This window comes from Lygodium microphyllum, chromosome 13 (assembly GCF_053477565.2).
Source record: "Lygodium microphyllum isolate KBCC chromosome 13, Lygodium_microphyllum_v1.1.10, whole genome shotgun sequence".
In the NCBI taxonomy this organism is placed as follows: domain Eukaryota; kingdom Viridiplantae; phylum Streptophyta; class Polypodiopsida; order Schizaeales; family Lygodiaceae; genus Lygodium; species Lygodium microphyllum.
This window is the reverse complement of record NC_141147.1, coordinates 51,223,744-51,248,823: the sequence shown is the minus strand read 5'-3', so window position 1 is coordinate 51,248,823 and position 25,080 is coordinate 51,223,744. Positions and strand designations below refer to the sequence as shown.

The following is a 25,080-nucleotide window of genomic DNA, read 5'->3' as shown; positions in this document are numbered from 1 at the left end:
GTATAAAAGGTGTAAAGGAACTCAATTAGAGATCCAAAAAACAAATGAACTAAGTCTCTTCAACTTTCTCACAGCTTCCATGGCCTCCCTTCCTTCTTTCCTCTCTCCCTCTCTCCTTATCTTTCTCTCTCCTTCTCTAGTCTTTCCCTACTCCTTTCTAAAATCATATTTCTCTTCCATTCTCTCTCCTCAATCCTCTTCTTTATAGCACCTTGCATAGTGACTTCTCGTTTATGGTCCTACTTCCTAGTATTCACATATGGAACTAGTTCTTGGTGACAAAACTAAGCAGTGTGCTTGGAGATAGCTACATCCACTCCTCATACACTTTGTATGGACTCAATGTATTAGTACCTTATTTAGAAAACACACACAAATCAACCAATATTCATATGAAATGTTACTTGCAAACAATTATTTTCAAACAATGCACACTTAATTACATCATATTGAATCAAAGCAATAAAGCAAATAGTAGTTCCATCACCGAATATGACAGCAAAAGTATACTATGCTCTTGTTAAAAAGATAAGGGTTTGACTAGTTAAATATCTCGATTAAAGTATGGTAGATTCAATCTTGTGAATTTAGGAGAAGAAAAAGGGTCTACTCTCTAGCAAAAATATAACTGATCTAAAGTCACCTTATAAATAGCTAGTGGAGATGGAAGAGGGGTTGTGTCCTTGCAATTGCTTGCTCAATGGCAATTTCTTGCTCCACTCTCATTGTAGCTTGGACTTGCTTTGCTACAATTGCACCCCTATTTTGGGCCATTGTATTGTAACAATTCTTGATTGGCTCTTGAACAAGAATAGGTAGTGGAGCGCTCAGTTTTAGAAGGTGATGAAAAAGGATTGAGTTGAAGTTGAAGTAGAAAGGCAGTTATAGAGACTTGAATGGCAAGAGTTTCAACCTAGAAGAGTTGATGGCCATAGCTTCTCCTTCTCACAATTAGAGTTTGGGTGTTTTCTCATACTCACTCTTGTCTCTACATGATGACCTGCCCTTCTTTATACAATGGTTTTTTGGGGGGGGGGGGGATGATTTTGTTTTTAGCATTTTAGCTCACAACATTGATGATATTAAGGAGTTTGTTTCGGAATGTGTGGGGGGAGGGGATGAGGGCGATACTTTCTTTGGCATGGCCATCTTTTGCAAAAAAGAAGCTTTTAATCCACTTGAAATAAAAGACGAGCAATCCTAATCGCTTTTTGTGTAACGGGTAGACATAGTGTCGTATCAGGTGACATCTCTCTTAAAGCTCACAACCAAGGTGGTGACCAAGGCATAATCCTTGGCACCTTGGCCTTGGCATACTTGGCAACAAGATTATGACTGCTTTGTTAGCATCATTGGCTATGCATGAGATGTAACCATTTGCTTGTATGAAAAATTTCGAGGGAGGTCACCCATTTAGGTAGTGCCATTACCCAATGTGCTTAACTGCAAAGTGACTATCCATCAAGCTTGTCCTTGTAGTTGTTCTATCATATAAAGATAGTTTTTATAAGCTTGTTTTGGAATAGATTTTCAAGTACCTCCCACTTACAAATCGGTGTACAATGCCTTGTTAATAGTGTCGTTTATTCTCATTATTAAGACATGGTTAGAGCTAGTGGCAAAAAACTGTAGGAGTATTTTATTGCGGTACATTACAAATACTTATAGTCAAGGTTGTTTAACGTAAAATTTCCCTATGTATTAAACTATTTGTATCTAATCATTGAATAAATTTTCCATCTAATTTCAATTAAGAAAACATGGGATCAATGATTTTTACATGCATGCTTTCTTATTGTGCTTATCTCGCATTGAGTTTATATACATGTGTACATATGTGAATCTTATATACCTTGCCATGGTGTAGAATAATCATGGGTTAATATGCGAGGCACACGTTGTTCTGTTAACCCAAGGCACACATGGTAGTCCATGCGTCGATCGTATGTATTGTTCCGCACATGAAGCGCGACTTAGTGCGTGAGGGATGTGTGACAGTGCCACCATAGCACCGCGCACGGTCTAGTGCGCATTCACGCGATAGTGAGTCCAACATAGTATGTATCATTTCACGAAGGAACGGTGACTCGTTTTCCCGCCAAGTTCGAGAGAGAGAGCGAGCGAGCCAGGGAGCGAGCGAGCGCAAGCGGACAATGGACTTTGTGGTTCCTGCAAGCAGGCGTCTTTCGTCAACTGCTGTTGGTGGTGACTCCTCAAGGATCTCGTTCTACCAAATTGCTCCTCAGCTCGAGGTCTCCCTGGAGGATTTTGAGCTGTTTGCATTGGATCGCCTTCGAGGTGAGAGAGAGAGAGAGAGAGAGAGAGAGAGAGAGAGAGAGAGTCTGAGATTAGACTGTCTTGTTAGCTGTGCACATGGCTTTTGTTTGCTCACATATAGATATTCTTTGTTTCAACAACCTTATAAAAGAGGAGAGAATCAGAAATCGCTGTCTCTTTTCTGATATAACCTGAGTGTTAACTCGTCTGCAGTCTTAAAAGGCTTGGAAGAAGCATTGTCGCGTGGTAAGCGGGGAGAAGAACTGCGAGTCCTGGTTTGTCTCTCTTTGACTTGTTCCTAATTCTGGCTCTCTCCTTTACTTCAAGCTTTCTCTAACTTGCCTTTTGAAACTGATGAAACAGGTCCATGATTTATGGAGGAAGTACATGCGTACTCCCCATGTAGCTGACATGAACAATAAGGATATCATCTCCCATTTTGTGCTCAGACTGGTCTATTGTCGGAGGTATTATTCTCTCATCGCCCAATGCTTGACCATAGGCAGTTGATCCAAAAGGAGCCTGAGTACTCAGCAATAACATATGTGCCGTGTGTGCTGCATTTCAGCGATGAACTTAGAAAATGGTTCTTGTCAATGGAGTCATCCCTCTTTTCTTACCGATTTCAGAGTGAAACATCAGATGCTCAGGTAACTGAATTATTTGATTGTTTGATTGACGATTCAATCTGTCAATGTTGGACATTTTAGACTGACGTTTGTGCTATTTTAAACACCAGAGGAGATTTCTGCAAGATCACAAGCTACCATACAAAGCCATTAGCTCTTCCGAATTTGAGGTGCCCATTCGCGTCAGTTGTTTTACTTGAAAAATTGACACAAACATGTGATGTTTTGAACTTGTATTATCTTTGCAGGAAAATCATATAGTCCTGGTCAATCTCCTCTCACATTAAAAAAGAAGACAGGAATTCTGATACATATTGGCAAAGTCTGGCATTCGATCCTATCAGAAGTTTTCACATGCTGATCTTTGCTTGTTGTGCTCTTAGTATTTCCAAGATGAAACGTTATAACAGATGGTGATTTGTAGATCCTAACCCATTATAGAGCCAACTTTGGGCGTGGGAGAGGAGACCTCATGGTTCGTGGGATCCGTAAGAGTGGTTTTACAAAGACCATTCATTCAATCTCTTTGGTCTGTTCAACTATCGGGGATAGTAGATGATCTTCTAAAGCATTGGAAAACGAAGGATATTTTAAGGTTTCATTAAAGGATTTGGTTAGAAGTTGTGGTACAAGTCCACTCCTTCGATTGTAGACACTGGGACCAGTCCACACCTTCAAAGATGGAGGGACAGTGGCTGTTGGACAGCCCTTTGCTCTTTGAGCATTCATTGTATCACATCAAGCATACTCGATTTTTTTATTAAGTCCATTTTCACCTTTCTCCTTTTTTTTGAGTTTATTTTTTAGCTGTGTTTGTACACACTGTATTTTCTCTGCAAACCCTACAGTATCCTCGCATGGTATCAGAGCAGCCCCTTCTTTCTTGGAAATGTCCCTCCTACTTTGTGTCAGCGACACGCATATTATTGCTGTACATGCTCACTATTTGAGTGCATTGCATTTCTAAGGGTGACATTCTGTCGGTTGGTTGACCTATATGTTGGCCTTTCTGATGCTGGCCAATCTGATCTTCATTTTGTATTATTATTGTCTATTTAAAGGTTGCCTTGCCTCCATCTATTTGATGCATGCACATTATATCCTGGTGGAGAGAAGCACTATGTCGGTTGCCCACAGCCCGTGCCTTGTACTCACTCTTGTGCATGGATTCCATATCTTGAGATCATTAGCTTTGAGTTCATGTGTCCATGTTCTTTTGTTTAGATCTTTGAGTTTACCACGTCTCTATCTCTTTGATTCTGTTTCTCCACATTATTTTGATGTGGTACTAGAGCCCAAGCTTCTTGGATTGGTGCTATTCTCTGTTTCTGACTGCTGTTTCAGATCTGATTGCCCTTCGTGACTGCTCCAAACCTTGTGTTTTGTTGTTGTCTTGATTTGGTTGGCTTGGGTGCCCCATGTAATATAGCTGGGAAGCAGTTTAAGCAGTTTACCATTGTTGGGCAGCTGTCTATAGCTGCTTTTATGGTGCTAGACCCTGTGTTTTCAATGCTGCAATCTGCATTTTGATCTTTTATCCGTTGTTTTGACTCAGCTATTGATGCCATCTCATTTTTGCAGTCATTTTTATTTTTTTAATGCAGAGTGTGCTTGGGTTTTACCTCTTTTTTCTACTCTTAGCTTGATCTACACACTCAATGGAAGGTTCATATGTGTTGGTTTTTGTGCCTCTTCTCATTACACTCTCTTCACATGTACTCGTCTCTGATATCTCTCATTTGTGTTGGCATTTCTTGCTTGAATTGTTGAACTCTTGGTACTGGGGTTATTAAACTTAACATGCCCCGAGTATTCTCTCTAAAACCCTATTTATCTTCTTTGCATATCATTATTATCAACGGCTCCTCCATGTTGTGACATTGATGACAAGCTTAAAGGCCCTAGCTATCTAACTTGGAGTATGATAATGAAAGTTTGGTTTATGCAGAAGTGTCTTTGGTATATTGTTTTAAGTTTTGCCTTGTGCTCCGTAAGCTCTCTTCTCCTGTTGTGATGAATACAATTATGAGGAAGCCATAGAAACAGGGAACGACTGTTCCGGCCTGTAGGAACGGCCTAACGCATTCCAAACCCTCCAAGGAGGTGAAACGGCGAGGGAACGTTCCCTGCCGTTCCCAAGGCCATTCCCTACCGTTCCCTGTTGTTCCTTGCCATTCCCTGTTTGGAACAGCCATTCCAGTCTTGTTGACCGAAAATTAACGTTTTTTCCGGTTTTTTCTTTTTGCTTGGGTCACACTCCTACCACATGTTCACCTATCTCCATTGCCTAATGCGCACACACTAATCTCTCTCTCTCTCTCTCTCGGGTTGAAGATTCAAAGTGATAAGACAATCCACAAGCTAATTAGGAGTCCATGCAAAGTTCAATTTTGATGCATTATCAACTCTTGCAAATCACAATCAAATTTCAGCCTATCCTCAATTTCAAGGTATTCATCCATTTATATTGTCTAATTTCAAGGGAAATTGGGATAATTGGGGCAATTCAAGGCAATTTGGAGCTATGGGGGTAATCGAGTCAATTTTGGGACATTTGGGCCAATTTCAAGCATTGAGGGGTATTGGGGCAATTAGAGGGACATTCTTTGGGGCAATTTGGGTCATGCAAGGCATATTTGGGGCACTTCAGACATGTGCCATTCCCCCGTTCTCATTCCCCGGCCTTGGACGTTCCCCCCGTTCCAGGGGGTCTTGTTCCCGTTCCCGTTCCCGTTCCCCGTTCCAGGTAACTATGGAGGAAGCAGTCCTAGATTAGGACAATGATGCCAAAGCATATTAGGCCTTCCTTAGTGGTGTTGTCATTCCTCATGGCTCTCCATAGTGCCAGAGGGCGAGTGAGTGTGGTGTGGTGTGGTGGGACACCGTAGCCTCATTCATATGCATGTGTGGTGGACCTTGAGTGTGGTTTTTTATGGATATCAATGAAGTCTAGTAGATTGAAATCTTTGAGCTGGTTTGTTTTTCAGATTCATAGTTGTAGGTGAGATAGAGTGTGGTATTTGCTCTTAATGTGTTTTCACATGGGGGGACATTGTGATGGGTTGGCCGAAGGTGGAGAATTCATGATCATGATAGTGCTTTTTGCTAAGGTGGTTCGTGATAGGCATTGAGATTCAACCTTCTACCCTTTGTGGTCAGATTGGTAAAATTGACATGAACATTCGTGTCTTTTTGAGGAACCCTGGTGGTCTAGGTCCTACATGATGTACTATGGTGGGTTTTTTATCATTGCATGTTTGTTGTCATTGTCGTATGTATTGTGGTGGGTATCCATGGTCCAACTTGATTGTCATTGTTGTATGTGCTATGGTGGGTCTTTCATCATTGTATATTTGTTATAATTATCACCATGATTCGGAAGAGGGTGTTTGCGATGTATATACAATGGTTGTCTGGGCTCACTATTTGAGTGCATTGCATTTTTTGAGGGCCATACATTTGATCAATTGGCCAACCTATAGTTTTGGCCTTTTCAAACGCTAGCCAACCTGATCTTTAATTTGTAGTAATATTGCTTATTTATAGGCTGCCTTTCCTCTATCTCACATCTATTTGATACATGCATGCTGCATTTTGTTGGAGAGAGGGAGACTAGGAGCACTCTTTTGGTTGCTCATAGCCCATGCCTTTGTACACATTCTTGTGCTTTGGTACGAGGATTCCGTTTTTTGAGTTCATTACCTTTGAGTTCATGTGCTCTTGTTCTTTTGTTCAGTTCTCTGAGCTTACAACAACTCTATCTCTTTGCTTACATTACTCCACATTATTTTGACACTTTGCTCTAGACTCCCCTCTCAATGTTTTGGACACTAATAGTGCTGAAAAGCTTCTTTTGTTTGTTAATCCTGTGGTCACAAAGGAGTGGAATCTATTACAAAAAAAAAAAAGAACAAATGATGGAACAATAAGCTCTGAGCTGTTTATTACAGGCTGTGAAAGATAAGCTGGGACAGGTTGCAAGGTCGCTAGGTCAGCCATTACCTGATGGTGAGTTAATCTCCTGTTAATATCTAAGCTGTCAACTTTATATTCATCCAGACGAGTCTGACATGGGCTTGTGGGCTTTTCACTTACAGCTGACAGTATTTTCTACAAGGTATGCAGTTGTTTTAAAGTGGATCCATGCTTGCCTTTTCTCATTCCCTTTGTGTCCCTGTTTTAATGTTGAATCAAGCATGAAGTTTGCAGTTCTTTTGAGCAGTTTGAAATATCTATGTGTCCATTCAGGTTCCTTTTGAAGAGGTTCCCGAACTTGTTTCTGGTCGGAGAGTTTACATTCAGAAAGGTCAGGCATATGTGCATAGCAGTCAGGTAATGTGCTCTCTTCTGTAATCTATATACAGCAAGTCTTAAATGAAACAATAAGCACAGGGATGTTATTAAAATATTTATTGTTACCTTTTCAGCTGGCATCCCTTGTGGTTGGTCTGTTCCGTGCAAAACTATCGAAAGCCCTTGTCTTAACTAATCGGTAAAATTTGTTCACTATCCTAGAGTTTGTATGGCTTTGGAGTAAGGGCTGTCTAATGACCTCAAAATCTGAAATTATGCATGTGGTATTTTTGAACACTTCGACCAAATTTTTGGGACACTATGGCTTGAGTGCTCTCAGAGTTTGGCTGAACAACTGTTGATATACACAATTATGTACTTTTAACCCTGTAGTTTCTTGTAGCTGGGTCCAGAGACCACTGTTTATTACTAATGATGATTAGGTTGGTAAGCAGACCTTTTACTGCACAGTTTTTCTAAACTCAGCACATTGCCCACTGATGTGGGCTTTCTGCCCAATCTGATTCTTGTCATATTCATCATCCTGTTTATTTTGTCATGTAAGAATACCATATTTGTGTTAAAGACAGCAGCCACAAGCTTTTTGACACGTAGACAAAAAGTGAGTGTCACATGTGGTGACCAATAGTATCTCTAGACTCTCTCCAAGTGAGATTTGATACAATAAGAATGGAGAAGTGAAGTATTTATAGAGACTAGAGAGAGACTGGAGACAAATGAGCTAGCCCTAAAATTGACTGTCCAATTGCCCATAAATTGCTCAATACGAAGTCTAATAAATGCCCAAACACCCATGACATGCCCAACCACTGAAAGTACTCAAGTCTCCAACTTTGGGTCATGATTCTCAATCTAGAAGACATGTAAGAAGCAACATCAACTTAGTGTTGATCATAGTCAGACCTTGATTATAGAAAGTGGAAATAGCTAGTCACTAGTACCTTGTACAAGCACATTGTGATCATGGATTCCTCACCCTCAACTTGATTGTTGAAGTGGCCACTTATGTGAGCTCATTGAATGTTCTAGGAGCAAAGATCACTTCCTATCATACAAACCATCTCATCATGAACTTGGATGTCAATCTTGGAGGAATGCTTGGCAATAATTGGAGGAGAGAGAGTTGGGGATATTACCATGATATCTCATGGAGTTAAGATAAACTATCAAAGGGCATTAATGCAATGTATATCAAACTTTAGAAACCCACCATGTAAACTCATCCCTAGGACCTAAAAATAGTAATAAAGCTTTAGAAGATTAAAACAAAGGCTAAAGAGGAGGTAAAATGTAAACATTAAAACCTTTAAATAAGGCTAATGGCTTACATAATCCGTTTAATATAGATAATCAAATGCATCACGTGAAGAGATCTTAGAGGGTTGATGACGTTGAAAATAGGAAGATCTTGAAGTTGCTTTGAGAATAGCATGATGAAAGGGGCTCATAGAGTAGTCAACGGGCAACACACGGGCTTGTAAAGAAATACTTTGACACAGAAACACAAATAACAATTGTACAACAAAGCACAGATTGATGAAAGAACTCAGTTAGGGTTAGGGTAACTCAAAGACAATGAACATAGAAAATAACTGAAGTGATATAACTGCTGAATATACAATGCTCATGCAGCAAACACACTATGCAGTGAATGAATACTGAACCTCTTGTATCTCAAGGATTAGGGCAGGGGTAATGAGTTGGAGAGTGTGTTGTACTTTGAACGGATCCTGAATCGCAGCAAGGCAGCCTTCAATTGTCGAACACCAGCAAACGTAGCAATGAGAGATTATTGCTTGGGCTAGAGCCAAGCTCTCTATATTTTCACGAGATTGCATTAATCAGAGCTATTTTATTTAGATAGTTGTACTTCTATATACAGATGATTGTAACTCATGGTCTCATTGGTCATTTTGGCCTTTTTGCAGATGTTAATATTTCATTTTATTTCTCTCTACATGGCCCCCTCTCTTCCGTCAATCCCAACCCTCCAAAAAGCATTGTAACTTGCTTAAGCTATATCAATCTCACTCTAAAAAATGTATAAACATATGTATATTGTGCATCTAGGTTGAGCCCTTAAATATGGTGTAAGTTGTAACACAATGCATCCAATTGTTGTTGCATGGGCCACTTGCTTTAGGGTGATCTTTTTTCCATCATATGGACTCCATATGGGAGCCATTGTTTTGACTTGCTTGATGAGGATGGTGCAAGCTCAAATGGGTGAAGAAGGTGGATTGATGAGCTACATCTATCATCACCTTCTTCATAGGAAAGATGAAGGTGCTTGTTTTGCGAGCATAGCTCTCTTCACTTGAAAAAAGCTTCATTGATTTGCTTTGCTTGTACATGGATACTTTTGAAGCACCTATATAAGGTGCTGTTTACCCCTCACAAGACAATTATTATATCCACTCTATGGATGAGTGGGACAAGCACAATATCGAAGATGTCAAAGCCATATATTGCTTTTGCATCATGAGAACTCCTACATGAGGAGTTTTGACACAAGGTTTGTGCCATTGTCATTGTGGTGCCCACTATAGAATGAGTGTGAAAAGCACAACATTGAAGATGCCATAGCTATACATTTCTTGTGCCTTGTGAGAAGTCCTACACGAAGAGTCTTGAGACAAGGCTCATTGCACTGTCATTGTGGTGACTCCTTTTATAGGCTATTGCATATGATCAATTGTGAGGGGTCCATGTGGCTTCTTGTTCACTTCTTTAGACTAGTGTTTATAGAGGTGCGCGCTTGCATAGTCATTATAAAGTCCCATGGTGCACACATCATTGACATAGCTAAGAGGAATAGAGAATCGAGATGGATGCATATCCATTGGTGCATCCAACAAACTAGTTGCTAGTCATCATGGATGACAGAGACATCTAATTAGACTAGATTGCTTACATGCTTTGTGTTGTGTTTGTAGATAACTATGCTGTTGTGCTTGAGAAGCTTGGATGTTGTGTTGATGTGAGAGAACATATGACATTTACTTTTTCCACTTGGAGGAGGAATGCATTTGTGAAGTCTCTTTTTCGGTGTTAAAGTTTTGACTAGCACTTCAGAGGCTTTGCATCCATAGCCATAAGAGTTCTAGCTCAAGATTGCTCTTTGGGTGCAAGTGAGTAAAATCAGAGTATTTATTCTTCCATTCATATCTAGATTCCCAATCGACTTAGCATATGACAATTAGAGTGGCTAGTTAATTGTTGCACTAGCTTGCATAGGATGAAGACGGTGCTTAGTACGAGTAGTCCCAAGAAAGTAGATGATAAATCAAGACTTGAGTTTGCTTCTTAACTTCATATTTTCAATGTGCTTGTGCCATGTGCCAATGCTCTTACCTTTTGCTAATCTTAAAACTTTGGACTTTTATGTGTAGATGAAAGTTGAGCCATTTAAGTTCACAAGCGACTCTCTTTGCAATGTGCATTAGGTGCTTGAAGAGATGAGGAGATGATCGTTTTGGAGCTCTAAGAAAGCTCATGGTGCGAACGTTTGTGGTGCTCAACATGGGTGTGAGTGAGGAGTTTGAGGTAGGTGGTGGCAAGGGCTTGATCATTTAATACCCTTGGATATCATGGGGAAGTGGCATACATAGATATGTAAGGTAGAGTTCTATTAACTCCAATTCTATACCTAATTATGCTACCCCTTGTTTGGAGATCCATTGTCTAGGAGACCCATCATTTGATGATGATAGTGACCTCATCAATGAAGCTAAGCTTGATAGCGTCTCATCATTTGCCTTCAAGGAGTCATCTTTGAACTTTTTTGATGAGTTCTTTGATGTAGATGGCATAGCTCATCCTAGGCTTCTCTCTCCATCCATAATCTTGGTCCTACATGTTTCTTTTTAATATCCAGCATCAACTTCTAGCACATGTTGCACATGCGGCATATGCCATAGAGTTTTGGGTAGTTATCATCTTGTATTCATCTTGTACTGTAATGGCGTTGTTGTATCGGCTTTAAACATGCATTCTATCATCTTGTGTCCAAAATTATTGCGATTGTCAAAGAGTTTCTGGAGGCCTTATTGACGTATTTGCTAGCTAATTTTTTTAATTCTTTGTATAGTTTCCCGGCCATTAAGTTTAGTCAAAACAATTCTCTTATTGTAGTATACCTTATAAAATCTTAAGGTATCCTTTAGAATCGCATGGTAACATACTATACCATATTGTGCCTTTTATATATGATAATTATGGTTGGCCATTAGGAGGAACATGGACAACAAGGCACATATCTATATGGAAGGAGACTCTTTTAGCTTGTTTTGGATGTTCATGGTGGTGTACTAAGTTTCTTCTTTTTTAGAGTGGCCTTTGTTTTAGCTAGTGATGGTAATAAATGTGGATTAGCTCTTGGAGATGCATGTTTGGAGTCATTGACATGGTATGACAATGCTTGAGAGCCTTCTTCTTGAGAGTTCCATCTAGTACAAAGGTTACAAGAGATGACAGTGACTACGAATCATAGTGAAAATGAGCAAGCTTCTCAAGCTATTGGCTCTAACAACAAAAAGCACTTCATAGATCTTACATTTTATTCAAATATGCAAAGGTGACTTGTGTAGCAAGTTCAATTGATGTGATTGAACAAATTGTATAGGTGACAATTTGTTTTTCTATATCTTGTCCATTTGGCCTTATTTTGAAGGTGTTTTTTTCCTTGTTCTTTGTTCTTTGGCCTATGTGTTGTTGAGATTCTTTGTTGTAGGGAGCAAGCCGTGCTTGTGATGCCTAGAAGAAAGACAACTAATTTAAGGCCAAAGTAGTCATATTTTTGGGTCCCAATTTGGAGGCTCCACAAATTGAGCCCATGGTGTTTCCTTGAAGGTATTTCCCCCCCTTGTTTCTTTGGCGTGTGCGTTGTTGAGATTCTTTGCTATAGGGAGTAAGCTGCTTGCAGTTTCTAGAAGTATGACAACTAATTGATGGCCAATGTAGTCATTTTCTCTTGTCCCAATTTGGAGGCTCCACAAAGATGTTTGCTCGGAGGCTCCACAAGTTGAGCTCATGGTGTTTGCTTCAAGTGAATATGTTTGATTCATGTGGAGCAAGATTAGAGTAAATCATTGCAACGGTTTCACCAAAAAATTGTATGTGTGGATGTATGTATTAGCTACACATGCACTAGTCAATGTTACCTATATACCAAGAAAGAGATTGAAGGTGGGAGTGAGACAATAGTAGAGGTAGAAGTAAAATGGAAAAGATATACTAGGATTTGTGAGGGAAAGGAGCAAGTGAAAAGATGAAAAATGCAACACATAATGTGGTTTCTTTTCTAGAAGAAAATCTGAAAAAATGATCAAAAGTAGCAATGGTGTGAGCACTGAAGAACAACCTAGAAATGGCACGGATGGGTGGAAGGCCAAGAATTGGAGCATGCATTTTATGGTAGACTTGGAGGTTAGCCATTCCTAGAGGCTATTCTTGTCACTATGAGCTGAAATGTAAATTGAGTTCATGGGACCTTAGATTGCATTTTAATTTCTTCTTGCTTTTAGCAATTGAGCAATACTTCAATAGCTCTATTATCTTCTATGGAATAGACCAAAAAACAAAGTAGAAAAACATATTTAATTGGGCCATTTTGCAATTACTAAAATTGGATGAAACAACACTAGGATTGAGATCAGACCGAGGAACTCATGAGGGACGACATCATCTCTAGGGCTAGAAAAGGGATTCCTTAGTCATTGTAGCCTTAGTTGAGCGATCTGAATTCAAAGTTGGAGTTTGAGGATGATGAAGAGCCTAAGTCGCCTTGCCCTTCTTTTACCTTTTCTTTTGAAAAGCCACTAGCTTCTAGTGTTGCCCCTTCTTGCCACAAAAGAAGCACTTCACCTTCTTCTTGCCATCTCTCTTTGCAATTGAGATCTTGAACTTGTGGAGAATCTTGGCTAGAGGCGACAACCTCCCCTATAGCCTCAAGGTAGACTCATGCTCCAAAAACATAGATTGGATGTGAAGGAAACTAACTTGAGTCATCGAGGTTTGGGCCCTCAAAAGGCATTGGACGCACTATTAAACTATGGGAGCTTGCAAAGCACCAACCCCAAAATATATGCTTTAGGAATAGCAGCTTACATGTTACAAAGCTGGTCTTGTGGATAGGCTTCATTTGGAGAAGAAAACACTAGATGGAGTTTGTTGGCTCGAACTTGATGGTATGAAAATGTCCATAGAGAGTGGTAGCCCACAGTGGTGATGGAGTCTTGTACATTATGCAAAGCTTTGCCCACACCGAAGCTGAGCCAAAGATGATGTACCACAACTGCTTTTGCACAAACTAAGCCTTCATAACAGCACTCTAAGTAATTAGTCAAACCCTTTGAGTTAATCATTAGTAGAACATGGAGGCTCCATGAGGCTGAAGAAAGATAGGAGTTAGAGGGACATAGTTTGGGCGCTTTGTGGTCAAAATCAGCCCGATCAAACAAGAGTTCAGCAGCTAAGTAGTTCATACACACTAGGTTGCAAGAGTAGATAGAGAGCAATAATGAAGAGAATGTAGTGAAGAATCACAAGTGACACACGGGACCCTTTCTAAAACTGAAAATGCAAAAAATGCAAAAGTGCAATGTGTAGATTAGTGAAGATGGAGGTTTTACCAGCCATTGGATCATGTAATGCGTCGTGATGGTCTATCCAAAGCAAGACCTAGAAACTATACAAGGTAATAGAACCACCTCAAGGTACATGAGTGGACAAAGATATGATCATAATAGGGTTAAAGTGATACATGAATATGTAGCCCCTTGAAGCTCAAGGAAAAGGTAAGAGCATCTAATTCTTTTATTGACCTCTAAATGATAGACTCAGTATATAAGGGCGAGTCCCTTGTACAAGTTATTCAATAAGGAAGGTGACATTTTTTTCTCCATGAGGGAAATATATGGGGGAAGAAACGTTATTGGAACAAAGAACACAAACATCATAAAAAAATTCACAACTACCAATCCATGGGTCGTGTACAATTAATAACAACATCCTCGAGAGCACCGATCAAGAGCTCCAATGCAATCCAAGGGGATTTGAAGCTTGAACTCACAAGAAACAAGTGAATGAGAATGCCAAAGGCTTTCTCCTAGAATTCCAAGAGATACAAGCTCTTCTTCCTACCCACATGCAAGGCCTTCAATCTCCAACAATCACTCATGATATTTGACTTCTTACTTCCCTTGAACTCTTTGTGCTTGATAAAGGGTAACCTTGTAAGCATGAACAAATGGATAAGATGATACTCCTCTTCTTCTCTTTACCTCATACTCTTCTCTCTTTTCTTCCTTGCTGTGTGGACAACCCTTCATTCTTCAGAAACTCCCTTCTCTGCTTCCTAAAACAGTCGTAGCTTTAAGGTATTATAGTCAAACCTCATGCTGATGATGGTACATAATCATCTTTGTATGGAGCTCATACTTGATTTTCCATGTGTACACAGCACCTTATAGATTGTATGGAGACACCCATCCATTAGACCATAGAACTCATCCCTCATGTCTATGGTGACCCAAAAAATAGAATACTCGTCCTTCCTTTGTTCGTCTCGAACCCTTCAAGACTCTTATGGCAGCTTAAAATGATCACATCTCAGAGAGCTCTAACTCAAATCAAATGCATAGCCTTGCAAAGAAGACCTTCATGCTATGGAACCCTTGAGGATGATAACACATATCTTGAACTCATGTTATTGAGCCTCGAACTCCATTAATCAGAGTCATGTTGATCTCCATGTTCCTGCTACTTTGTATCCTGTCCATGTATATTCTCTTCATTTCCAATGGAGTTTTGAGCTTCCAAAAAAGACCTCACAATGTCAGCCCACAAACACAGGATGTGTGAATCTCCAACACAGTAGGTGACAGCAAACCAGGCCTGAATGAAACAGTTCTAGCCCAAATGACCAACCAACAGGCAAAAATACTGGAAAAACAGCTCTGGAGACTGAAAAAACAGATTGCTCAGCACAAAGACAGTTTGGCCAGCAGGTAGAGAGATCACCAGCCAGGTAGGAAGGGGTTGGAAGCTGAAATGTGGTTTTAGAAAGCTCCAGCAGCAGAAAAAGCAAGATTTTTAGATTTGAAACTATTAGTTACAATACACAAAACCAACAAACTAGGGAGAGTGTGTTGAGAAATAGACAAATGATGTATGCTCCAAGAGGAGCTGTCCTGAATCCCATATGCACAATGAGGAGAGTGGAACAACTCAAAGCCTATAAAGCATTGTACTTGACTATGAAATGAACACAATATCATGATGCTTTGTACTTTCAGTTAAGTGTCTGTCATTGTCGATTCTACACAAGATTGTGTTTATGAGTCCAAGCTAATCTATCTTGGAACCTAATTCACTTGTGTAATAGTTTGTCTCTACTTGTCCATGTCATTATGAACTTGGTTTACATCTTTGATCCACCATAGCTTGTGTCATGTCCTAGATCCACATCATTTAACATGGTATCAGAGCCCAGTTGGGCATGGCACAGCTCACACTCTGAATCTCTAGTCTCCCTTCATCTCTGGTGATCTCTAACCAGCCCACATTCAGCTCATATCTTCAGTTTCAACTTCAAATCTTAGTTGGACCTTGTGGCAGTCATAGCCAGCAGGACCCTGTCATCTTGAAGCTCCTGTTTTGAACCAATTCATGGAAGAAGGAGAAGAAGAAGAATATGCTTCCACTACCATCAACAACTCTGACAGATTGTTTTGAAGAACTTTCATTGTCACTTACATATGTTTTTCCCATAGTGGATCTTTCTTTTCCTTAGTGAATTTGATTTGTAGAACCCTTGCCAAGATGTAAAGTCTCAAGCTTTAACTTGACTAGGCTGCTTATGAGCTAGTTTTCCGGGCCATGTTATCATGAAGGGGGGGCAAAAGCCAGCAAGTGTAGGGACTCATCATTTGAGGGGGGGTGTTGAGAAATAGACGAATGATGTATGCTCCAAGAGGAGCTGTCCTGAATCCCATATGCACAGTGAGGAGAGTGGAACAACTCAAAGCCTATAAAGCATTGTACTTGACTATGAAATGAACACAATATCATGATGCTTTGTACTTTCAGTTAAGTGTTTGTCATTGTCGATTCTACACAAGATTGTGTTTATGAGTCCAAGCTAATCTATCTTGGAACCTAATTCACTTGTGTAATAGTTTGTCTCTACTTGTTCATGTCATTATGAACTTGGTTTACATCTTTGATCCACCATAGCTTGTGTCATGTCTTAGATCCACATCATTTAACAGAGTGATTGTTTGATATCATGTGAGAATACACAGATGATCAGAAGCATGAACATTCATAGGAAGCAAGGGTTTTAGATTTGAAACTATTAGTAACAGTACACAAAACCAACAAACTAACAAGAGTGGTTGTTTGATGCCATGTGCAAATGCACAGCTGATCAAAAGCATGAAAGAGAGAGCATGAACATTCATAGGAAGCAAGGAAGAACCATGAACACAAGAATCTTAGAATGAATAGGCAATGGAATCCTTAAGAGGAGCACGAGATGTGTAGTGCAATAATAGCAGGGCACTGGCACAATCATGACTAGCTATTGTAGTAGTGCCTCCAGTCTCCCTCTTTCCAAGGATGCAACATTGCAATATGATGTGATACAAGTGAGAGGGGGGTGGAGCATCTATTAAAGCCTTGGGGTGAGACACAAGATAAGTGACGGAACCTTAAGAGCCTCAAGGTGAGACATGAGACAGTTGAAGAAAGCCTAAAATGGGCCACCCAATTGAAGGCAAAATAGAGTGCCTAAAGCCCATGGTATATACTAAACTAACAGTTTGATGGCATATGAGGTGATAGAGGAAATTAGAACTTCTTTTCAATACAATTTACAAATGACCACATACACACTTATCCACATCTCAATATAGTTGTACTTAGATCATAGGCTGATACCATTTATTTTTGGTGTAGGGAAATCAATAGCTCATTTTTTTTTGTGCAAAGCATGTAGACAATTTAAGTTATTGACCCTAACATACACACTCACTCATTTTTAATTTATAGACAGCACATTGAGCAAATACCGAAATGAGTTTTTAGATGTACACATCGATCAAATTACGCCACATTAATGAACAAAAAGATTTCCTAATTCTATGCCCAAACACTTGAATAAGTTGATGTTTCCTCTATTGGTTTGGCTTATCTTTCTTTTTACCCTCATCAATACACACAATTTGGGTTCTCTCTCCTTTTATCCTCATGTATACACCGGTCTTAGTATAAGATATTATGTTGCGTTTTTACATTATTCAGCTCATTTTTTTGAAGGAAATGGATGGCCATGATTGCTGAGGAGGAAAAGGACCGATTAACACCGGTATGTGAATATAGGCTTGTCCTCTTTTGTACTTTATTTTCTTGTGTTTTATATTCGCCTTCAAAAGGACTTATAAAATTGCAGATGTTAGAAATTATTTTTTGAAAATTAAAGCTTAGTGCATAAAAAGTATGAAAACATTGAATTGAATGGGGAAAGCCTCAAAAGGGTTGCCCAATCTAATGATACAACTGGTGCAATACCTCCTGTTTTAATGACAGGTGAGCTTTCTTTTTAAAAAAAATTCAAAGGTTGCTTTTTTAGTCTCTTTCTTAACACATTGTCCCTTTAGGAGGTCTAGGACAACTAGTCTTTAATTCCTTTTGTATAGGGTAGGTGTATATTTGGTCTTAGCTTGTATCGCTTGGTTTTTCTATGATAATAATGTACTTGAGATTCGAGGTATTGCTTTATTTGGTGTTAAAGGTCATTGTGGTTGTATGTGCTCTGTTTTGTTCTTGCTCGATTTTTTTTTTTTTTGTTTGTAATTCTTGCTCAATCTCTTTTTCGACATCAGGCCTTCAGGCCCACCAAACAGAATGCATACATGCTTGATCTCTCCCTCTCTATATATATCTGTAGCATTGTCTCATTGTACTTATGAAACGATACTAGGACCGCTTGTACTCTAGCATTGTCTCATTGTAAACTTATTTTCAGCAGTGTTTCATAGGCAATTTACCTTTAGCATTGTCTCATTGTACCTATCAGACAATACTAGGCATGCTTGTACTTTGACATTGCCTCATTGTAAACTTATTTTACATTTTGGTCTCATAGGCTGATTTGGCCTTTTGTAGATGCTAATATATTTTTCTATTCTTTTCTTCTTCTTCTTCTTCTCTTCTCTCTCTCTCTCTCACCGCCACAGTCCACATAGACAAGGAGTAATGAGTGATCGAGCCGTTCAGCTTAGCCGATCTAGACGTCCTCGGCCTTGACATAGACACCGACGACACCTTCATAGGCGGATATAGGGGATTATTGCTCGGGCTAGAGCTAGGCCCTCCATACCCACATGAGATTGTACCATTTTGGAGCTCATTGTTACTAGATAGAGCTCTATGTTTTACGCATAGCCATAGTTGTTTCCTTTCTTATTCTACTTGTGCTACATATTTTGCCCAGACGGTTGTACCATCATACACATGATTGTAACTCATGGTCTCATAGGTCATTTTGGCCTTTTGTAGACGTTAATATATCATTTCATTTCATTTCATTTTATTTCTCTACCCTCTCCCTTGCCTAGTGCCCCCCCCTTGGGCGGCTCTCGCGAACCCCCAACAAGACAAAATTGCTCCTTGGCCCATGTATTTGTTCTTGCCCTCTCTTGTTGTATGTGAATCATGTAGCCCAAGGGATTAGAACCTTGTCTTCTACAAAGACTCAAACCTCAATTGAATACATCAGTGGGTGACGAGGCCATTGTTTTTGATGTTGTACTGTAGGAACACAAATGTGCAATGTGTGAGTGAAAGTTGCCTAAAAATAGTTGCACATGTAGTGTGCTATTAAGTGGAGACTAGCTTATATTAGCAAATTACTTTGTTCATGTGTGCATGTTCCAATGGGCGTGCATTTCTTTTTCAGCGAGGATCAATGGGCACATTTCGCTTTATTGGTGACTGATTATTTTATGCATTTCTTGGATGGTTGACTTGTATTTTGGGGCCTCTTGATGCTAGCTGACTTGATCATGCGTTTGGGCCTATTTGTAGGCTAGGTGATCCCTCTTCTATTATTCATTATTTGCATACTTCTTTAGCAGTTTACATTGGAGAGGGGAAGCCGGTGCCAATGCCCACACGACTAGTGACCGACTCACTATTGTTTTTGTATTGTCTCATGTCTTGGTATATGGATTCCGTTTCTCGAGCATCTCTTTTCTTTTGAGTTCTTTATGCAGCATTCCTCTTTTGCAGTGTTTCTCTTTTCTCTTCTCTCTTCTCTCTTCTCTCTTGCATGATGCAATCTATTACATCAGTTTTCTATGCTTCCATCGTTGTATCCACTTTTGACATGGTATTAGATTTCAGGTTGGGGTCTTGCTCCTGCCTAGTATCAGCTGTTTTAGGTGTTCTTCAGCTGTTGCAGGTCTGTGTTTTACCTTTGGTGCTGCTGATCGGACCTGTTTCGATTGCTATGACCTGTCTTTTGCTTGGGCGACCTTGTGATGAGCCAAAACGACCCGCTGCCCTGACTGTGTTTTGCTTGCAGCACTGAGTGTTTACTGTTCCATTTGTTGTAGCATTTTTGACAAGATCATCACATGTGCTACTACGAGGCATTGTTGACAAACATTGAGAGCTACTATGTTTCTTCTGTTTTTAGAAGTTGGTACAATTGACCTTGATATTAGGTTCTCTCTGAGGCACCTTGGTGGTGGGCTTGCCACTCAATACTCCGGTGTTTATGGTCCTTTTTTGGTCATTGTTATACGTACTATAATGAGTCATTATCATGGTATGTTGTAGTATACCTGATCACCTAAGATTTGAGAGAGGGTGTTCACAACTTAGCAGGTTAGTCAATTCATATGTGAGTTTGTGCATGTTCCAATGGGTTGTGCATTTATTTTTTGGTGAGGATCAGTGGGTGCTAACCATTTTATTGAAGGTTGATTATTTTATTCATTTCTTGACTGGCCGACCTGTATTTTGGGGCCTGCAAATGGGGCCACCTGATCATGAGTTTGGGCCTATTATAGGTGAGGTGCTCTCTCTTCTATCATTCATTATCTGCATGCCCCTTTAGTAGGTTCCATTGAAGAGTGGGAGCGGATGCCAATGCCCACATAGCCAGTGACTCACTATTGTTTCTATACTACCTCATGTCTTGGTATATGGATTTCATCTCCTGAGCATCTCTTTTCTTTTGAGTTCTTTGTGTAGTGTTGCTCTTCTTTTGTAGTATTTCTCTTTTCTCCTCTCATGTTACACAGTCTATTACAGCGGTTTTCTACGCTTCCGTTGTATCCACTTCTGGCAGCTTCTAGATGGTAGTCGAAGCTGCTAAGGATTATGGAATATTTTGGTGGATTTGACTTCCACCATTACAGTGGTTTGTCCAACTGCAAAAGAGCATTAACATGCTGTCCAAGGTGGAGCAAAGATGTGAAACCTTAATGAATGAGATTGCTTGCAGAGGACAAGCATGGTATCTTGGAGTGGAACTTTTGTGTTTCCAATCCATGAATCTGTCAGTTTCATTCATAGGAGGGATGGGCTGAACAGTTTGTAATGAAGCTCTTATCTTCCAAGTTTCTCCAAATGGTTCTATGATGCATGTGAAGTCCCTCTGACATTTTTGTGTGCGAAACCCTAAATTGTATGACAATCAGCCATGAAATACAAACGTAAATAGATTACAAAACCTTGGTTATGTTAGAGAGCAGGTGTTACTGAGGATCAACCCTTTAGTGACTGCTTTGTAAATTTGTAATGTTGTTTATGATAAGTTCTACAATACCAGAAATATCATTGGTGGGATGAGTGAGCCATCATCAAAATACCTAATCATTATTCCCATGCAGATAAAGTTAAGCGTTAGCAAATACTCCCCAAGCCTCGACGTGGAATCCTCCATGCTTTTGATCCAACAGGAAGCAATCATGTCTTACTGTCTGTTATGGATTACCCTGAAGGCATGACTGTTGATAAACCACCTCTACAGTAGATCATTGAGGGCAATAAGAGCCCTTGCTTAGGGATATGAAGCTTGGAGTAACGAGTTGCATTTTTTGATGTTGCTTCCTTGACCTAAGCATTGAATCAAGCCTATGTCATGATGTGTCCCATGAAGTAAACACACATATCAAGCTATTCCTTCAGAGTCTGCAGTATTGGCCTTTTATCGAGTCCCTGTGCAATAGTGCCAATGATGAGGGTTGTGGGGTAGCTTCAGGACAGAGCCATAGTTTTAACCATACATTTCCATACATGATACAGCAAACGCATATGGGTATGGAAATATGAACCAAGTATGGTTCACTGCCTCCAATTTGAACCATATGTGGCCCTAAAATTTTTCATACTTTCAACCACTTTAACTTGTTAACTTTGTCAACACTTAAAGCAAACACAAAGATATGGATACTTGTTCTTCTTTAATGCCTTATATAGCCCATTTATGGTTGACTTGGAGTAGTGATTCTGGAGGTAAATCTTCCATCCTGTTTTGTCTCTCAATTATTGCACTACAATTAGTTAATCCAGTTGAGGGCTGATTGCACACACAGATGATTTCCTCCATCCTCTTTTGTCTTTCAATTATTGCTTTGAAATTAGTCAATCCAGTTAAAGGCTGACTGCACACACAGAGCAACAGCGCTCAATGGCAAGAGAGCTGCATATCCATCGCAGGAATCTCTGTATGCAGTATTCCACCAAGCTTACTCTACCAAGGCTCTGCTTTTGACCAAGCTTACTGTACCAAGGCTTTGGAGTGCCTAAAAACCTTGAAAATGACTGTTCAAGTGCTGAATTCTGAGTTTCGAAGAGGAAGGCGAGATGTGGGAAGACATAGCCACACATCACACAACATGTGCATGTGCACGCGTAAACACTTACACCCACACCTACCCCCCCGCCATGGTTGTCTTTTTGTTTGAAATGTTCATAATCTATTTGTTCCTCACTTTTTTAAAAGTGATCCTCTTTGCAAGTCATTTGGCAGGCCTAATTGACCTTTCACCTGTAACAGATTGTAGAGGCGCTTAGCTCACGATACTTGGGGCCTGATTATACTCAGGTTGAAAGATTCTCTAATTTCTTGACATATGCTGTGTAGCCTTTGGTTATTGATGGTCTGCTCCATGTAGGGGGGATTCATCATTTCTTGGTGTTTGTCAGGCATGGGCTAAAACAGAGATTTCTCTTGGCGATATAGATGACCTTGCCAAAACATCGTTTCCTCTGTGTATGAGACATCTATTCAATAGGGTAATATCAGCTATTTAAGATTTTTCTCACCACTTTTCCATTGTGACATAGCTAACATAGTGGTATGTATACCTTTTGCAGCTGAGAGAAGAACATCACTTAAAGCACGGTGGCAGGCAACAGCTTGGTCTTTTTTTGAAGGCATCCTTCTATTCTTCACTTCGCTAATTAGGCCCTTCTATAGTGAACAATTGGAATGATAAAATCATCTCTCCAATACAGGGTGTTGGGTTGAAATTGGAGGCGGCCCTGGCCTTTTGGCGGGCAGAGTTTGGTCGAAAGGTATGTTGCTGGATTTCTTTTGTCAAACCATGTGTAACTTTTCATGTTCTGATCCTTGCAATGACTTCTACCACACCCAAACAGGTTGGCGTAGAGAGATTTGATAAGGAGTATGCTTATAACGTGAGACACAACTATGGGAAAGAGGGCAAAAGAACAGTAGGTTTTCTTATTCTACTTTGAGATTCTTGCCCTGGTAAGTTTGATATATCTCAAAATGTGAGTTTTACAGCTCAAACAGAAGTAGCTCTATTCTACTGCAGGATTATACTCCATACTCTTGCAACAAGATAATCTTGTCAAACCCAGGAGTAGGCGATCACCATGGTTGTCCTTACCGCCATTTCAGGTGTCTAGTATAAACTGCTTGAAATCAACGTGCACATGATCCAAAGGCCTAGTTGTTTAGTTGCTGCCTGTCTTCTTTCAGTGAAGAAAACTTAAGAGCAGCACTTGGAAGCTTACGGATTACAGGAAGGGCTTTAGATGATGTTATGGACAAAGTTCGGAATCGTCATTACCAGGTGTGTAATAGCTCCATACACTTTCTGATCTACTTCATACAATCTTTGTTAGACATGCCTGTTGAATTGATTATAGGGGTATCTTTTTTTAAAATGTGCGGCAGCTTGCATGTGCTCTTACCTTTGAGGCTACACATGGTTGTCCTCCTGATGTGGGCATTAATCATCCTAACCAGTACTTTGATCAGAGCCAAAAAGTGCTGCAACCCAAGGTATGCCCTGAAGAACATTCTACGTTGAACTTAAATATTAGCAGCCATTGCTCTTGACCACATGCTGTTGAGGGTTGAGCAGGTATCCACAGGTGCTGCAAATGGTTCATCTAACGATCCTGTTACCCTAAAGCATCCGGAAAGGGAGTCAAGGGCCTCTCCTTAGATTTGCATGTCATATGTAAACTACCTAAAGCCAGTAAGTAATTCTCCTTGTGTCCATAATTATTGCTGATTGTTTTGTTTGATACCCTGCTGTGCTACCGTGGTGTTACTAATTCAAACACTCAAATGCATTGCTCGAACGCTACCTGTGAAATGATTTTGGTTATTTTACTCCTTTTGTGCCCAAAGACTTGCAGAAAAGAACTAGGTAGACACATGGAGCTAGTGTGGTTGTTAGAGAATTCTAATGCACAAAACAATCAAGTGTATGAGAATGGCACATTATTTATCCTAGTACAGCAATCTTAAATTTTGTTTACCATTCATTATGTGTAGGTACTTACAATTTTTTGAAGAGTTGTATCAGTTGGCTACAACAGCGCCAAAAAGCAAAGTCACTTTCAAGAACAAAATCTTGCATAGCACAGAAAACAAACGCTGAAGAGAACACGATAAAACCATGTTCTTGCAAAGATTGTATACATAGCACTATGGCATACATGAGGAGCATTGAGTGAACATGGAACATGAAACCACTCGGTCATGGCGAGTGCTCTCCAGGGATTCATGATTAAAGGGGACGATGTTCTTCCCCGATAGAGCTTGTAATAGACTGCACTGTTTTTCATATTGTACTGGACTGTAAGAATATGTCAAAGAAGTGGAGCATAGCTGCAACTTGGCCCTTGATGAGTATGTGGATGGTGAAATATGGACGAAAACCATGGTGCAGGGTTGTCTTTCCCTCTCACTATCGTCTCCGCACAGGAGCAATGCCCCAAGAGCGGATATGCAATCCACTGCTTGAGCATGAACACAAGTTAAACAAGGCCGAAAGTTTAGCAAAATCCTGTGATTAAAAGGACTGAAATTCCTTGTCAGCCGCCTTGTATAATCACACATGCCGGACTCATATCGGTATCTTGAGCTGTCAGTACTGATTTTTCCCCTTTGCCCCAAAACCTGCTTGTCCGCTTAAGAGACTTATTGAGAAACTACCTCATACATTTTCTGACCAATTAGATTATGACGATGGCTTTTGCTACCATTAGATGCTAATTTACTGACTGCTAACGAGTAGTGCACCAATTATTTGTACCTACCAATAATAAATATTGATAACATTTAAATTGTGCAATAACAATAATAATTGCTGACGCGTTAGCATAGTGCACTTTAACGATGAGAAGGCGTCCTTTTTGCAACCCCTCTTTTCTAATTCTCCTACCAGCTTTCTTTCCTTGTCGGGGAAAAAAATTTATGAGTCACATTTCGTTAATACACCCCACAATCCAAACGTCTTAAGTTGTAATTATTGTTTGAAATCTTGAAAACAAGATATGTCTATCTCCTAAATGATAACAC

General features: G+C 39.9%; 1 protein-coding gene across 1 annotated transcript; it reads left to right on the top strand.

Annotated features, from left to right (window-relative positions):
• The first annotated feature begins 1,945 nt into the window (after positions 1 to 1,945).
• On the top strand, positions 1,946 to 24,734 carry EMB2813 (DNA primase, large subunit family). Its single transcript, XM_087691066.1, has 20 exons — positions 1,946 to 2,298; positions 2,491 to 2,552; positions 2,641 to 2,744; positions 2,846 to 2,927; positions 3,017 to 3,076; positions 6,857 to 6,914; positions 7,004 to 7,023; positions 7,155 to 7,238; positions 7,334 to 7,398; positions 17,541 to 17,589; positions 22,294 to 22,341; positions 22,443 to 22,532; positions 22,614 to 22,673; positions 22,755 to 22,814; positions 22,899 to 22,973; positions 23,078 to 23,163; positions 23,245 to 23,338; positions 23,443 to 23,550; positions 23,633 to 23,749; positions 24,052 to 24,734. Exons 1-19 carry the CDS (start codon positions 2,154 to 2,156, stop codon positions 23,714 to 23,716), a joined length of 1,434 nt encoding a protein of 477 aa, XP_087547192.1. The 5' UTR covers positions 1,946 to 2,153; the 3' UTR covers positions 23,717 to 23,749; positions 24,052 to 24,734.
• Positions 24,735 to 25,080: the final 346 nt, after the last annotated feature.